The sequence below is a fragment of the Acomys minous genome (assembly GCF_964271855.1).
Source record: "Acomys minous genome assembly, chromosome: 5".
Lineage (NCBI taxonomy): Eukaryota > Metazoa > Chordata > Mammalia > Rodentia > Muridae > Acomys > Acomys minous.
In genome coordinates, this window is record NC_140494.1 from 15,846,260 (window position 1) to 15,863,410 (window position 17,151).

The 17,151-nt window shown below is 41.1% G+C and overlaps 1 protein-coding gene across 5 annotated transcripts in view; it reads right to left on the reverse strand.

Annotated features, from left to right (window-relative positions):
* Positions 1–16,938, reverse strand: part of MINDY3 (MINDY lysine 48 deubiquitinase 3) — a 66,438-nt gene extending 49,500 nt beyond the window's left edge. For 2 of the 5 annotated variants that reach the window (XR_014779558.1, XM_084783670.1), the window contains exons 1-4: positions 16,621–16,938; positions 7,549–7,628; positions 3,650–3,710; positions 1,658–1,828 (exon numbers count right to left, since the gene is read on the reverse strand). Coding sequence is in view for 2 of the 5 variants with exons in the window: in XM_084783670.1 (XP_084639796.1) it covers positions 1,658–1,828; positions 3,650–3,710; positions 7,549–7,628; positions 16,621–16,714 (406 nt within the window). In the remaining 3 variants the exon portion in view is untranslated. Of the gene's footprint in view, positions 1–1,657; positions 1,829–3,649; positions 3,711–7,548; positions 7,629–16,620 lie in introns of those variants that run through there. The other 3 variants (XM_084783669.1, XM_084783672.1, XM_084783671.1) reach the window with 3 other exon arrangements.
* Between the last annotated feature and the right edge of the window lie 213 nt (positions 16,939–17,151).

The following is a 17,151-nucleotide window of genomic DNA, read 5'->3' on the forward strand; positions in this document are numbered from 1 at the left end:
TGATGGAAAACAAAACACAAGAGGTGGAACGCAGCTGGAAATAAAGAAACACAGGTAAAACAAATTGTTATATGGAATAAATATTTCAATGTAAGTTCAGTTCAGTACTTAAGATAAATTCTTGAAATTTCAGTTAATAAAATGTCTTAAATGTAAATGAAATTAAAAGCATATTTCAAATATGGTTTTATGTCATGTTTATATTTAAAATGAGTTATTAAATAAACTAGAATATTCTACAGCATGTCTTTTGTTGAAGGGGGACTCAATATAACATGCCCATCTAAATTAGTTACTAAGGTGACTACCTGTGTGACTAACTGTGCTATGAGGCCCTTCACTCTGGAGCACCCTGTCAGTGGGGAAATGCACCACTTAATCCCTAGTAAGCATATGGTATGCAATAATCAAACCAAAATACTAAGTGAGCTTAAGCCCTTTGAGTAGCTTAAGCATCCCTCTCTCAAAATTTAGTATCTCAGATGGAATTATTAGCATGTTCACATACCACACAGTAAAATTTACAAAACATTTAAAAATTAGTGACGTTTTATTGTCATCCTTTTCATTTGTCTTTAAATGTCATTACCAACTCCAAAATAAATGTCATTACCAACTCCAATGTTTTAAAGGCCTGCAAAGAAACATCACACACCTGTTTACATTTTTAAATTATTCCTTGCAAATGTGCTATTAAAATTTGCCAAACACGAGGTGTTCTAATTGCAGAGGTAGGAAAAAAAAAAGATGTGGAAAACAATGGGTCATCTCAGCTCAGGGGAGGCAACACTGTTTCATAGATGATTCTCTATGGAAAGTGATACACATCACACACAACCAATTATGTACTTCCTAATGCCAGGCAGCTAATTCTTACAACACCATTTTTATGTAGAAGGTAGTGAGTGCACTGCAGTGGAAATGGAATAAGTCACTTATTCAGTCTATGTATTTGAGATTACCAACTATCAGAAAATTACCTCCTAGCAAGATGATCCCTCTAATGTACATCAGAAAAGCAACTCCTATTTATTTTTCCCACCACCAGAAGTCTCTAATTTACTAGTTCATCTTACTAGTCACTTTTAAGAATGTTCAAGTGTGTAATTTTTATGAACAAGAGTAGATATTATTTAGATTATTAAAAAGAAAAACTACAGTCAAGATGTGGAAAACTTAAGACATAAGTAAGACAAAACTAAAATTACCTTAGTCTAAATATATAACAATGTGCAAAAAGTTCAGGAGCAAAATATAAGAAATTAAGGAAACAGCTCCATTTTTGTTTTAGAAAGCAGTTAAGGCTATTTAATCATTTAATGCTGTAAAAAGCCAGCCCTTCTCATCTAAAGGACACTGCGCATCTGGATCTATAACATACAATGTATGGTTTTTAGATAAGGTCTACTACTCAAAGGAGATTTCATCAAGCAGAAGTTAGCTAGAATCATTTTTAAAATGCTTAAAAGATAAATGTAACCTCTTTTGCAAAGTGATTAAAAGAATGGAAAAGGAAATAGAAAATATTAAAGATTACTAATTAAATTTAAGATAGAAAAGGCGCTATAAAAAACAAAATATTTCCTCTTCAAATTTTTCAGTAGTTACTAAAACAAAAGAACAAGAAATTATTTCGTGAAATAAAAATTTATCTTACGAGAATGTTCCACTTGGCAGCTAGGCTGTGCGGGACTCCCAGAAATACTCGCCGTTTCCTCTGTTGTCCTTCCTCTCAACCATGAAACCAAGCAGTATGACCTGGAGCTGTCACAAGCACGCTCTAAAATATCACATAAGGTATGACAGAGGAGCTCCTTCTGCTCTTCCTCTAAAAATAACCAAATATAAGTTATAATGGTTTGTCTGAAAAAGAAAATCCAATCATGAGAAATAGCAAGAATGCCTTGACTTAATAATGAAAAATAAGTATTTCATAAAAATTAGGAAAATTCATATATAAACAGGAGATTGTAAATTATTTAGAAAAACAATGTGCCTGAAGATTAAAATATTATCACTTTAAATAGTGGCATCAGTTAGAAGAAGAATACTGAAACGTGCAGACTTTAACATGATGAGAACTAATATGCCAGTCATCTGTCTGGAGCGTCTGAGCACTCAGGCTCCCTTTCCTGCAGAATCAGGCCTAGGGAGCCACAGGGCCCTGGAGACCTTTGTCCTCATCTTCTGAATTCTAATCCTGACCAGTTTACAGGAATAAAAGCAAGGCAATAAGACACTGTCAGCACACAAAACCCACAATCCATTACAATAGCAGGAGTGACCACTCTGCAGAAACCAGAAGGCACTGCACCATCCCACAGGAAGCTGAGCACTGGTGCTCTGTTGAAATGCCACAGGCAGCCAGTCCCTCCCTCCCTCAACCCCCTGCCTCAGTGGTGCCCCTTTCCAGGTGCACAATCACACTCAAACTTCCAAATGAAGCCTGTGTAACAGCATCCTATATCTCCTTTTATACTTTGGGTTGTGAGCCTGGCCTTTAACGGCTGAGCCATTCCCCAGCACCTACATCTCATTTATGATAAAAGAAGCTTCTGTCTTTTCTAATGGAGTCAAAGTTCTGTATCGTCAGCAACAGCTCCATTCACTGCATCGCAGCCCTCATGACGTATGACAATGCTTCCCAATCTTGTCAAAAAGACTTTTTTTTTTTTAGGAAGAATGTTTATATTTTCAGTGATTAAAAGTCATGTTAGTAACTGACTCTCTTGAAAAGTCTCTTTACTAAACTTGCGCATTTAGTATTAACACTAAATATATGATCAGGACATCTTTAACTCTTCAGTTCAAAATCATGACGAGATTCTGTGGCCATGGGTTAGAATGGCAGCTGTTGTGTTCTCATGCACAAAGCTGGCACTGTAATATCCTGCCTTCTTCTAGAAGTGACTATGAGGCTCACAAGAAATTCTGTATCCGAGGACAGATCTTTGTAAATTGACAAGTGGAATACAAATGCTCGTCATCAGGCAGCTCCTGTATCTGTCTTACTCAAACTGCGGACACTGATAGCTTCGTCTGTAACATAACAACTTTCAAAGTTCCCATTTAATAATGTATTATAATAAAAGGTAAAAGAATAAAAAGTCAACAATGCTGAGCTCTTAATCAGAGCTCAGTCAGGCAAAAAGGAGGAGGAGGAGGAGGAGGAGGAGGAAAAATGGGAAAGACAAGGAGGAAAAAGAACAACAAACAGGCATGGTGGTGCAGAATGCAATCCTGGTGACAAGTAGTTAAAGTAGAAGCATCCTGAGTCTGAGGAGAGCCTGGCCTACACAGGACAGCCTTATCACACAGCAAGACCCTGTCAAACACCAGAGCATATGGGTGTTCTTTATGGTATATTATAATCTAAAGGGTAAGAGAATCAGCCACCTCAGAAAGAGGGCAAGTGTTTTCCCTTACTCATAATATGGTCTTCCATCTCTTATTAAGAAAAATCTGAAAATGATTATTTTAAAACAAAGTCACTGTTTATAAAACTTTTTGAAACATTCAAGAAATACTATGTCATCGGTGTTTCCAATTGAGGATAGGCTTTTCAAACATGAATGACTAACAATAAATGCTGAGTAGGGCAGGGTAAAAAGAGGAGACAGGCTAAACACTGCAAAGCCAGCCAGCATACCTGAGCAGTCCCGCCAGGATGACTTCTCAGAGGAAAACAGAAGCTTCTTCAAAAGGAATGCCTTCACACAATTAAAGCAACAGTTAGAATGCATTCTAGTCACACTTTTCCAGCTCTTTTATTTTTAAAAATGGAAAAATCAATACCACCTTTCTGATCTTTTGAGTAGTTTTATTAAAACTTCAAAGTCTCCCCCATAGTCAAAAGTCAATGTATACAGTTATTTACTTAGAAAATAGTAATATAAATGTTATCCCAGATTCACAGATTACCCACCTCAGGCACACACTTTCTTATTAGAGAATTAATTCATATCATAGACAGGTAACTGGAAATTACAGAAACCTAGTGTTCAGCTCACATAGTGAATGTCTACAGGAACATCTCTACATTTCCCTTGGATTTCTGGGGTAAGAGACATCTAAATACAACAGTGTTTTTTTTTCTTTCCTATCAGCTCCAATCTGTTAATCAAATACCACTACTGCCATCATGGAAAACTTAGCAAGACCTATCTTAAGCTAAAATACAGTATCACTATGGATGAAGCTCACTAGTAGAGCACTTGCCTACCATGGTAAGAGTATGGGCTAGATGCCCAGTACTATGGAAAGAGAAAGAGGGAAGAGAGAGGGAGGGAAGGAGGGGTGGAAGGATGGAGACATGGAGGGAGGGAGGAAGGGAGGATGGGAGGGAGGGAGGGACAACCTCACTATTAGAATAATCACTTCTCACAAGAACTCATAACTTCATGATGTGAGTCATCAACTTACATGATTAGAAAGAAAAACAAATGATTCCTAATATTTTATTGGCTATGTGATGGAAAGCTGTAAGACACAGGGCGATGCCTCCTTAAGGTACAGTGCCGTTGACTTGTATAAATGCAGGTGCTTGGGCTCCACCTGTGGAATATGAACCTATGTAGGGCGAGTCTAAGAACTGGAAGTATTATAGGACTCTTCCAATGCTACTAGAAAGCAGGATGGAGATTTCTTTAGTCAGATGGACCTAAGCTTGGGGTCTTGATTTACTACTGTATTAATCAAAAGCAATAGGACAAATCTACAAAGATTTCAGTAAGGATTATATGAGAAAATGTATGCAATGCGCTCAGCATACTACCTGGCACCTGACAAGCCAACAATTCATAGAATTTTCCCACCCCCAAAGGTAAAATTCTACTGTACTTACACAGAAATAAAGCAATCACTACAATCAAGTATACACTATCACCAACAATCAACATAAATTAACTACCTTGGGTAATTATCTACAATACAAATTTTGGAGGTAAAGTAAGGGCACAGCTTACTGCTAGTATTACTGCTGTTGACATATTTCTTTCCTAATAACTGGTTTGTAATAAGGAATTATAATGAATATATTAAGCACTACATTTTCTGTTTTTCATAGAAATCAATAGCTATAATCACTACTTCTATTAAATTCTCAACCTGTTATTTCCACATTTAAATTTTGTTACAATACACTGAGGTGGTTGCAACTATTGCTACTCCAAATGAGTTTTTCCATGTGAAGGGTTATTTTTAAAGAGATTCACAGAAGCACGTTATTGCATCGAGAATCTATATTATCATAGCTCTAACCACAGTCTAAAACACCTTTACAGAATCTTATTTAAATCTGTACTAGACAGCAATAGTCAAGGGTGCCAGTACCATCCCACCCACACATGGCTTAACAATTTCATATCTAGAGAATTGAAAAAAGAAAGAAACACAATTAAGCTGTAGTTTGGATTTTTACTGGCCTACATTCAGAAAATGTCTGTGCTCTTTTCTTGTCTAGCATCCTTCTACCTGTTAACAACTACTTTGTGATGCCCATTTTGCCAGTGGGGATGGAGTGTTTTTCTTATCCAATGTGTTCTAATTCCCTGTGTAAGACAGACAAGATCCCTTGATAATAACAACTACTGAGAATATGGTTTTTCTGAGCTTAAATTAATCCTTTTTCTTAGAGCATTAGTATATTAATATTTGGGTTTGTTATAGATGTGTTTGGCATATGGTAGGAGATGAACAAGAATCATTTACCCCTTGAACTGCTTGTCATGTTGGTGGTTGTTTATGAAATTTAAATTTACGTCATCACTGAGCAGAGCTCTGTTATAGCAGTGTGTGATAAGGTCTTGGTATGTCCTTGTTTAATAAACAAATTGTCTGTTTAATGCTTTTCCCACGTCTATTTTCTAGAAGCATCATGGTCTAAAGTTAATAGCTCAAAAGGTTGCTATTAGTATTTTGACATACTCAGTTCTCTCATTACCCTTAATTTAATATTGATGTTTAAGCAGAAATGCTAAAGAAAATAATTTTATTGATTGAAAATATTGGTATGTTTCTCAAACTAAACCTACTGCCTTAAAGGTCTGTAACAAGACAACCGGATTTTAATGTTAAAGCTATCCCTTGTTTATTTTTTATATGCACTGAATTTTAAATGCCTGTACTCTGTCTATCTTCTGCTTACCCATTTCACAGACCTTCAATCCTATAGCACTATTGCTGACCACAGACGCTATTTCTAAATCTAATACACGTGACAGGACAACAGTCTTCAAATTCAGACAAGTTTCCTATTGGTACCTGAAAGTTGCCTCCACTAACTCAGAAACATAAATATAATAATAATTAGTAGCAGTATGTTTATTATTATATAAATATATGTAATCACACAGAATATATAAATTATTGTTATACTTAAATTTCCACTTTATATACTTAACAACACTGAAACACGATTTAGATACTCAAATTTTTCTTAATCATTTTACCAATGTGAAAAAAATAGCTTTATTCTTTGAGAAAATAAAAACAGGATGACCTACAAGGATATATGTTAGAAGGAGACTGCTTCTCATTTTTATTTTTAGATTTTTAGATTTATTTTTTGTGTTTGAATATTTTGCCTGCATTTTTGTGTGTACCTGCGCCCTCTGCCAGAGCTATAAGTGTTCTAAACCACCGAGCAACCTCTCCATTCCTAGATGGCTTTTCTTTTAGAGAGAAGCATATTTTTCACTGAGTGATGTTAGCATATGGAAGGTAATGCTGGATACTATTATGTAACCAATACTATTGCATATATTATATAACCAAGAGTTTAGAAACGTGCCCTTCATGTTCAGTGGCTGATCGGCATCATTTCCTACTAAACAGACATTTTAGAGTATGACTAGCAATGTAAACAATCGGTTTTGAGGTTACCCTGACAGTCACACACGCACCAGTAAACAGAAGCTGTCCAGTCCAGCAATTAACAGCTTATAGCACTAGTTAGCTCAGAAATTCAAAACCATTAAGATTAACTACAAAAGAAAATTCTGAAAACAAAATAAAACTACCTTTTGTGCAATGAAAAAATATTCTTTAAATCATGTTTGTAATTGTTTGTAACTCACTTAGAAAGGCCAGTCTATAGCCTAAAATAATGTATAAAGCTAACTTATGTTAAAGATTTAAAAAGTTTTATGCCATGAAATTATGCGCTCTTCTCCAACTTCCTGGAACATCTTTGTATTAGGAATGTATGACAAAGGTCTAATTGCTGTTATTGTATCATTTCAATGTACAGATCTTACAGAATCAATATGACCATTACATTACACAATGGATCTTCATTTCTAATTCCTAATCTTCTAAAATCAGAAAATACCTCTTATTTTTCCTTGAAAACGGTCAAAATGCTGCTGTTGTAAGGACTCACTCATGCGCTACTCATTTGCATTTTGGATAGTTACAACTCCTTGTGTAAGGGTTGCTGGACAGCAATATCTGGTTGTTCTACAGAATACAGACAACAGAAAACAAGGCAAGTGCTCAACTTTCCACCATGTCCCTTATCTGAGGAGTGGGTAAAGTAGTCTGTGTTACCTGGACAGGTGCAATAACAGCACAGGGGCCACCTTCAAACTGCTCTAACGCAGATCCCTCTGATTCACTAAACACAAACCCTAAAAATGAAAGCAAGTAGCAAGGATTAAAAATAATTCCAGTAGCATCCATCTACAAGAGAATTGTTTGTGTACTTAGCTTTTAGATCATGTTTCACAACAACAAAAATATCCACAGTTATGGAAGAGAATGACTCGGTCGTTCAGGAGACCAGTGTGCGGAAAATGTTACACAACTACTGCTTTCCTCCAGAAAAATTCATGAAATCAATCTCTCTCTCCCTCCCTCTCTCTCTCTCTCTCTCTCTCTCTCTCTCTCTCTCTCTCTCTCTCTCTCTCTCCCTCACACACACACACACACACACACACACACACACACACACACACACACACACACACAATTTCACACGGGGCTTCACTGGGAGGATGTTATGTCTGACTTTCATGTATTTCTTGGTCTGAGGACTGAATTCAGCTCATGAATGCCCAGGGCATCCTCAGCACTACCCTACACCCCAACCCCTTATCTCTTTACTTTTCATAATTCAATTTGCTTGTAAGAAGACTAGAAATCCAAACACCCTTTTCCAAACAGTATTTTTGTTGTTGCTGTTCATGTCAAGCTCTGCCCCACCCTTTTTAAAGAAAAAATTTAGTGGGGACACTGTACGGGAGCAGTGGGCTAGGCAGTAGCCAGGGTACCTGCCTATCAGCTTACTTCGTTTCAATCCCTGAGTAACACTCTGTAATTTAAAGACTAAGCAGCTTGATAGTAAGGTAGTTAAGTGTTCACACACTGGCTCCATCTTGTTTTGAACATTCCTAATCGACATTAACTGACAGCAGCTGAGGCTGTGCAGATGGCCCTGGAACAGACGTCAGACGTCAGAATCCACAATCCACTAGAAACCCTGGAAAAGGCATCACTTCCATGAGGCTCGCTGGTCTCATTTCTTAAAATGTTCACGTTCAACTACAACATGCTAGGGATCTACTGAATTTCACTAATAGCTAAATTCAGAAACCCAAACAGCACACTGGGCTTGTTTATATTTCATAAACACCAGATCTTCTACCTGCAATTCAGAACACACACAAGACACCTACAGTCTCTGGTCTAAAGGAGCTGATACTCCAGCTGAAGAGACATGGAAATAGGTAATACGAAATGAATGTGCTAAGATAGTGGGAGAATGAAGGATGCTGTGGGTGCCCTGACTGCAGAAAGGAACAGCTTACTCTGCCTGGGTCAGACTGTAGCAGATGAGCCGGGGGCTGATCATGTGCGCCTGGGAAGCAAGGGTAGGCAAATGATGGTCAGGCAAAGGAAATCACAGCCTTAAAAGGGAAAGGGCTGTAGGAGCAGCAAAAAATAATAGATCAAAGGCAAGTTTAATGCATGAGTCTGAGGAAGCAGCTCTGGTCTTTTGGGGGCTATACAGTTTTCTTCTTTTTGAAAAGATGGAAATAGGAAGGCTCAGAGACTGAGCTGACCTGATAAAAACTACTTTCCTTATGGAGAGGAATAGATATTTTCAAATGGTATTTCTAAAGTGAAATTAAACTTTGATTACTATATGTAAATGCAGCATGCTTGATACAGAAGAGTTGCCTCTGAAAGTTCTAAAAACAAAAAGAAAAAAAAAGAATAAAAACTGCTGAAGGTCTCAAGCTTCCTCACCACGCCTCTCCTTTAGCCTTTCTCTTCCAGACAGCATTGAAACGTGTATTTCACATAGTTTTTTGTTTTTTGTTTTTTAAATCAGTGATTCCACCAAGAAATCCACCCCACGTCCTCTTATCCTGGACCTCTCAGCACCACCCTGGCTACCTATATGCAACAGCCCACTACCTTTCTCACTGCAGTCTCCTCAGCTCACATCACATGCTCACTTTCAACCCTGGCTGCAGGCTGCACCCAGCTCGCTCTCACCGAGGTCACTGTTGTTTTCTCTAGGGTGCTCTTAAGGGCTCATCTAAGTTTTCAGAGTCACTAAAGTCATGAGCACAAACCCTGGAAAAACTTGGTCTCCTGCATCCTTGTCCCTCGTGTTGCACACTTTCACCTGCGTGTTCTCAGTGTGGCTGCAGCACCTCTTCAATGCTGATGCTCCCCTAGCCTTGGACTATACTGTTTCCTTCCTGTGTGCTCTCTCTGGTAATATGCAGAACTTTATCTATCCCTAATAATTTCATCTACTCCCTCAATTTTCATTACTGACTAGGACCAAGGAATCCCCAAGTGCAGACCAGACAGAGCATCTGTGGCCCTGCACAGTGGCTCCAGTCCCACTGCTGAGATCCTTGCAGGTTTTCAAACACTCCTGTATCCACCTCTCACGCCTGGGGTCACAGGTGTGTCCCGGCATGTCTTTGTACATAATGCTCTTCAGCCTCAAACACATGCTTGGCCTTTCGGAAGAAGCTGGCTCACCTTCTGCACGTCTTCCTTCCTTTTGGCCCAAGGCTCTGAAACATTACCTTGACTGTGTCAATTCCTACCCCATATCTCATCTGCCTCATAGTTCAAACCAAGATGCCCTCTCATCTAGAATAAAAGTTTCCACCACACCTCCCTGCTCCTTCTCTCCTTAACCCCTCCTATTCATCAGTATTGCCTGGAGAGTATTTCAGAAATGGAAGCTAGATTTGGTCATAGCCTGCTTAAAATCTTTCTATGGACTCGCACTGCAAGCAGAACAAAACCTTAGCTCCCTTTTCTGGTCTAAAGACCAAGCCAATGGACCCTCTTTTCCCTTTCCTTTGCTTAGCAATGAAGCCTTTATTAATGCTTCCTTCTACTCTGGTCTTCATTTTCTTCATGATTCAATTTAGATGTTAACTCCTTACAGAGACTTCCTGGCAAACCTGTCTAAGTAGTCTACCATCCCTCAGCAGAACCAGCGTTTATCATTATCTACATTTATATTAATTTATTATATGGGTATCATATCTTTAACTGATCGCTTTTTTCCCCATATGCTGTATACTCACTGCTTATTAATGTTTGTTGAAGTTCTGAAAGGGAAGCCAATAAGGGGTGTTTGGTTCAAGGATGTAAAACAGGTCAGTTTCAAACATGTGAAGCAGCCCATTACTACCACTGAGAAGCAGGAGATGCTGGACCTCGGGGCAGGATTTGGGGCGACAGATAGAACTGCAACCATCTGAAATGGGTCAGTGAAGCAAATGCTAGCATGCAAAAGTAACAAAGCTGAGAACATTAAAAGAGTGAGCAAAGGCTGGGTCAGCAGCGCAGGGTAACAGCTTAGAAAAACAGGCAAGACAGAAATATAGTAGCTGAGGCTCAGGAAAAGGACAATTAGACACAAGAGAAGTCAGCTGGGACAAGTGCTTAGACATAAAGTGCCACTGGAAATACTACAAAAGAAAACTCAGAGCTAGAGAGAACAGCCAGACTTTAAATGACAGGAGAAACAGCAAAAGCAAACTGTTATGCAAGTGTCACAGAAGGAAAAAGGATGGGAGCATGAAGAATTATTTTGGCACTTGATGTTAGCCAAAAGGATGAAGGGTGTGAGCAAAAGTTAAGGAAAAAAAAAGCATATGTTTTTAATCCTGGGAGGAAGAGGCAGCTGAGCTCTGAGTTTGAGCCCAACCTGAGTCTACTTAGTGAGTTCCGGGCAGCAAGGGCTACACAGTGAGACCCTGTCTCAAAAGAAACAAACAAATTAGATAGATAGATAAATAGATAGATAGATAGATAGATAGATAGATAGATAGACAGACAGACAGACAGACAGACAGACAGACGATTCGGTGACTGATATGGAAAAAGGAAACCCAAGTCCTGTCTTACAAGAGCTGAGAAAATGCAACACAGCAATAGTGATAGCAGCAGCCAGAGGTTCCCAAACGTGCCTCCCCCCCCCCCCACCCCCAGCCTCCTACATATTTATAGTACCAGAGGCTGATGCAAGGAGCCATCTGAAGTTAAAGCAGTTTACACAATACTACCGAGACACTATCTGCCTTCATGTTGAGTTCCTTGAATTTTAAGAGTGTTCCGGGAACATGAAAGCTGGTGTCCTAATAGATAGAAATCTTGGAAGATTTCTAAAGCAAAGTAAAGCGAGGCCACTGGCTGGAGTCCCGGGAATGAGGCACTCTCTAGATGCTAAGTCTGAGAAGCACAAGGACAGTGGACAAGGCTGAAGGATAGAAGCAGGAAGGACCTGGCTAAGGGGTAATTACTGTCTGTCCGGGTGCCAGGCACATGGTTATCTAGCACACTACACCACGGAGTTCAGGGTAACAGTAAATGGAGAGCTGGGAGTAGTTAAGATAGGTGGAAAAAAACTTAATAAGGACAGTGACAACTAAGAGTGCTGGTTATCATGGTAGAAAGCAAGTTTCAGGTCCAAACAAGGAATGAGGATCGAAGCCAAGAGTCTGAGGCCATACCATCGAGAATCCACCTGTCCCCACATCTTCTCCTCTGCTGAGCTCTATCTGTTCAGCACGCATCATGTCAGCGCGTGGATAAGAGAGCTGATGCCAAGAGCCCTTCACTGTTTATCCGAGGTGAGTAAGGAAGAAGTCCTGGTACTGCGTGTAAGTGCAGAGGGGCAACGAGGGTCCACAATCCCTCTGTTCATGTAATAAGCAGTGAGTTAAGGGTGAGCCCTAGCCTTCCTTAAAAGTCCCACCAATAGTCAAAGAAGTAAAGGCATTATTAAAAAGTCCACGGCTACAATGCAGCTATCAAGGTCCATGAGTGCTGCTCACAGTACAGCCACACTACAGTGAGTTGTTTTCATTTCTACCTTGAATATGAATTTGTAATATATGGCTACTTTTCTTGTCAGGCGTCATTTTTTTTCACTTGGATTATTTCCTAAATTTAAAAGAAATCTGCTTGTCACAAAAAGAATAAGTTTCTGACTAAATCTAAAACTAGGCATCTAATAACTGGCCTGACAAACACTGCTTTGTCACGTACTCCACAGTGAGGCCATACTTAAGTTTCATGTTTTATAGCACCTAATTTAGATGTGAGCCATGAACCTCTGTGCAAATTTCCAGTCTTTTATTCTCAAGCCTCGCCTGTACATATATACACATTCCTCCAACAAACTGTTCAACTGAGGCCACCAGCGTAGTAGCCACTGTAAAACCAAGGAACAGACTTGGTGAGATAAGTCAGAGGCTCGGAGCTAAGACAAATACCTGCATGGTGTCCTACTTCCTTAGCTAATAATGTTAGAAAAGAGACCTTTATCCTTTGCTAACTTGCAAGGTTGTGATAAGAGTCAAATAAGGTTTCAAAACCCTGTACAGACAGCATAATGCCATATAATAGATATTTAAAATCTTTGAAGTAAAGAAACTACAGTGCATACTGAAACTACCAAGTAACTAACCCCCTCATGTGCTTGCAACTTTGGTTGTTTTAATTGCTTGTTAGGTGAATAAATAACAATTTAGTTTTGTTAAAGAAAGAAAAACGTAAGTTCAAACTTTAACACAAATGATCTACTAATGATGTGTGTGTGTCTGTGTGTGAGAGAGGGGGGTTAGGGGAGAAGTGGGTGCGTGTGTGGATGTGGATGCAGCTGTGAGAAGACAACTTGCAGGTGTTGACTCTCCCCTTCAAGCCTATACGTGCTGAGGATCAAACTCAGGTGGTCCGGCGTGGGGGCAAGCACCTTTCCTTGATGAGCTTTCTTGTTGGCCCATTTTATATTTTTAAATGATCCCTCACTTTTCATTAAGTTAAAAATCCTATTTTTCATATTATTTAATAAAGACTGTCCCTTATTACCTAGGGCCCTAAAATCTGATTTTAATCAAATATAACCCTGCCCCATCACAAAAAGATAGAAGTCACATTAAGCTGCTATAGATAGTACCTCTTTTTTCCAGGTCACACAATAAAACAACGTGACGTTTGGAGGAAAGGACAGTGTGGATCCTTAGCTCCTGAAATTTAAACTAAGGCCAGGGAAAGCACAGTCTCCAAATGCTTCATAAAAGAGCTTTTGGAAAAAACCTACACTACCCACAGCAGCTTTTCAGCAGTACCAGAGAAACACTGAGAAAGACAAAAGACACTGGCTCTTTGCAAGAGGTCTACCAAACACTGAGTTATGAAATCAGCCCTGCTAGTTACAAAAATTGAACTCCTAGTACATCAAATGTTCCCATCTGGATGATCGATATTACTTCTGTCAGACAGGAAGGAGCCAATTTGGGCTCTGCAGGGACATGGTCAACCTGATCTCTTCCTACTGTCTCCAATGCTACTATCCTGATCGGCACATCTTTCCTCCTGGACCAGGGAGACTACCTGATCTTAATTCCTGTCTCATCACTGTCAGCCCTCAACCTCAGTAGCCAAATCAGCCTTCCAAATACAGAACCTGTGCCTCCTTTGCTCCAAACCTTCCAGTGGCTCCTAGTTCATTTAGAAATGTGGGTCAACCTCCTTTACAATGGTTAGAAAGCCATATATGGCTATATGACTTTTAGAATGTTTATCCCACACACAGACACTGTCCCTCTCCAGCCACACTGACCTCCTTCCTGTTCCCCAATCAAAAGTCTGGGGAACATTTGGCACTAAGATTTCTACAGAGGTGATCCCCTCTGTCTGGAACACTTTCTTCAGATGCCTACATGACTGGCTCCAGGGGCTCCAAGTGTTTCTCGGACTCTGTCCCTTCACCTAATAACCGCCACTGCAGGCACTTGACGTTTGCTCCACTATCCCAGGCTTCAGCTGCAAGAACTGGGGACATCAATGTGGTTTGCAGGAAAAAAAAAAAAAGAAAAAATGGTGCTAATGAACTAAAAATGTGAAAAAATCATTTTTAATAGGGTAGGCAAATGAACAGGAGAAAAACGAGACAAACAAATTTCAAACTTAAAAAAAATTTTTTTAAAAAAGCCAGACAGAACTACATGGTGAGACCTTGTTTCAAAATCAAAATTAAGGTCAAGCCTTTTATTAAAAAGGCGTATTGCCTTTAAACAAGATTGGAGAGCTGGAGAGATGGCATAGTGGCAAAAGACACTGATTGCTTGAGAAGTGGACTGGGGTTCAATTGCCAGCATCCATATGCAGGCTCACAACCATCTGTACCATAACTTCAGTTCTAGGGAATCCAATGTCCTCTTCTGGCCTCTGTAGGCGCAAGGCATGTATGTGGTATATATGCATACAGGGAAGCAGAACACTCATATACACATATTTCTAAGTAAAAAATAAATCGTTAAGTACAGATTGCTCAAAAATAACCCAAAATGGATACTTCTTTAAGTAAAAAAGAAGTAACTGAAACTGCCATAGCAGTGAAAAACAATTATGTGCTACTCTGTTGACTTATTTTAATAAGCAAAGCAAAGTAGCCTGGCTAATGTAACTTCATATGTGGAATCTCTCTGGGTATAATTTGTTTTACACCCATCATTTTACACCTGCATCTTATTTTCAGAAGACTGAGGTTGCAGTTGCCAATTCATTGCAGTTATCGACCACAAAATCAAGCCACTTTACTAATGCAAGCAAGTCAGTGTGCTATGCCTACTCCACTGGTCCCCAAAGACAACCAAAGCAACATTTAGCAACGGCCTAAAGGTAACTCTGAAGTCTTTAGACTGGCAGAGGAAGTGCTGTGATCCACGTTCCTTTTAAAAACCACAACAAACAGCCAGGCATGGTGGCACGCCTTTAATCCCAGCACTCAAAGGGAGTCCAGGACAGCCAAAACTACACAGAGAACCCCTGTCTCGAAAAACAAAACAACAACAACAAACCCCACAAAAAAATCCAAACAAACAAAACCAAAAAAACCAAACCAAACAAAAACAAAAAACCCACCCCAAACAAACAGTATCAGACACCGTGTCAAAATCAGGGATACTATGTTTCACTTGGAGCGCCACGCCTAACCACATAATTACAACATAAAGCTGCTTTCTGGCATTAGTCACCTAGATCACCACCCCACCCCACCCTACCCACAAAATAAATCAAAGGCTGATAACTTAAGGCTCACTTGGAGGCTGGAGGTGTAATGATCCTGGGAGGTGGCACCCCTAAGGCTTCACACACTGCAGTCCACCAAGGCCCTTTCACGCCTTCACCCTGCATCAAGTCCGCCCAGAGTGGCAGGGGCGCTTAGCACTTGGGGAAACACTGTCCCATCCAATTTCTCCCCATCAAACTCCGTTCAGAGTAGTGGTTCTCAACTTGTGGGTCGCAACCCCTTTGAGGGGGTCGTATATCAGAGTCATATCGGGGGGCAAAATTACAGATATGAGTAGTAACAAAAAAACTTTATAATTAGGGGGTCACCACTACATGAGGAATCGTATTAAAGGGTCGCAGCATTAAGGAAATTGAGAACCACTGATTGGGGCATGTGTAAGGGGACCGAGCTCCACGGAGTATCCAACAGGACATTACCAGGGCAATGGAGGTTAAGACAGGGTACCTGGGGGTGCCCCGACCTGGGTTATTGGAACCAAGTCCGGGATCTAGAACTGAGCGCAGAGTCCTAGGGGGCGGAGGGGAGGGCAGAGCAGGGGTACTGGAATCAAGCTCTGTAGGAAAGCGTGCAAGTACCGGAGGGACTGGAGTTGTGATACTAGGACCAACCACTGGTACTGGGAAAGAGTGCGAGAAGCAGAGGGGCCGGAGCTGGGGTACTGGGACCAAGGGTGGGTAAAAGGGAAAGAGTGCGGATACTAGTGGGACTGAAGCCGGGGTACTAAGCGCCAAGTACGTTGCGGGGGGGGGGGGGGGCGGGGGTGACGGGAGCACAGAGTGAGGGGATGAAGCTGAGATACCGAGACCAAGCCAGGCTACTAGGACAGAACGCGGGTGCCAGAGTACCTAAAGCGGGGTACTGGGACCAAGAAAGGGTACTTGTAAAGAGTACAGGGAACTGGGACCAAACGCCAGGTAACCGAGGTGGTGGGGCCGGGGTGAGGTGGTGGAGCGCGGGTACTGGGACCGAGAGGGCGTCCCCGCCCGACTCCCAGAGCCCTGGCAGAACGCCTGAAATCTTGAGCCCTGCCCTGGTACCTTGCGTCCAGCGGCAGAAGATGGTGTCCGACACTCCCGGGCTGCTCTTGGTGCCCCATACCAGCTCCAGAAGCTCTTTGGTCACTTCGGACATGATGGGGACTGGGCAAGAGGGTCTTTGCTTCCCGGACTCCGGCCCCGGAACATAAGGAAGGGGAGACTCGAGAAAGGGGCAGCGGGACGGCGGCAGCCGGGCACGAACGGGAGGCCGAGCGAGGTGAAGTCAGCGCGCCGCCGGCAGAAACCCAACCTGTCAAACAGGGCAAAGCCGCAGCCAGGAGTTTCCCGTTCCGGAAGTGGCCTGGCTTCCGGCTTCCTCTCGCCCCGCCCCGCGGAGCGCTTGGGAATCTCTTCCCCGGAAGCGGAAGTGGGAAGAGCTTAGGACTCGGGTGTTTAGACTGTTGGATATTGCACGGCACTGTTAAGAGGGCTGAGAGCGCCCCTCCTCTCCTGGACTCTGCTCTACTTTTTGTACCAGGCTTTGATACCCTCGCTCTACTACCTGGTCCTAAAAATATAAAATAATGCACA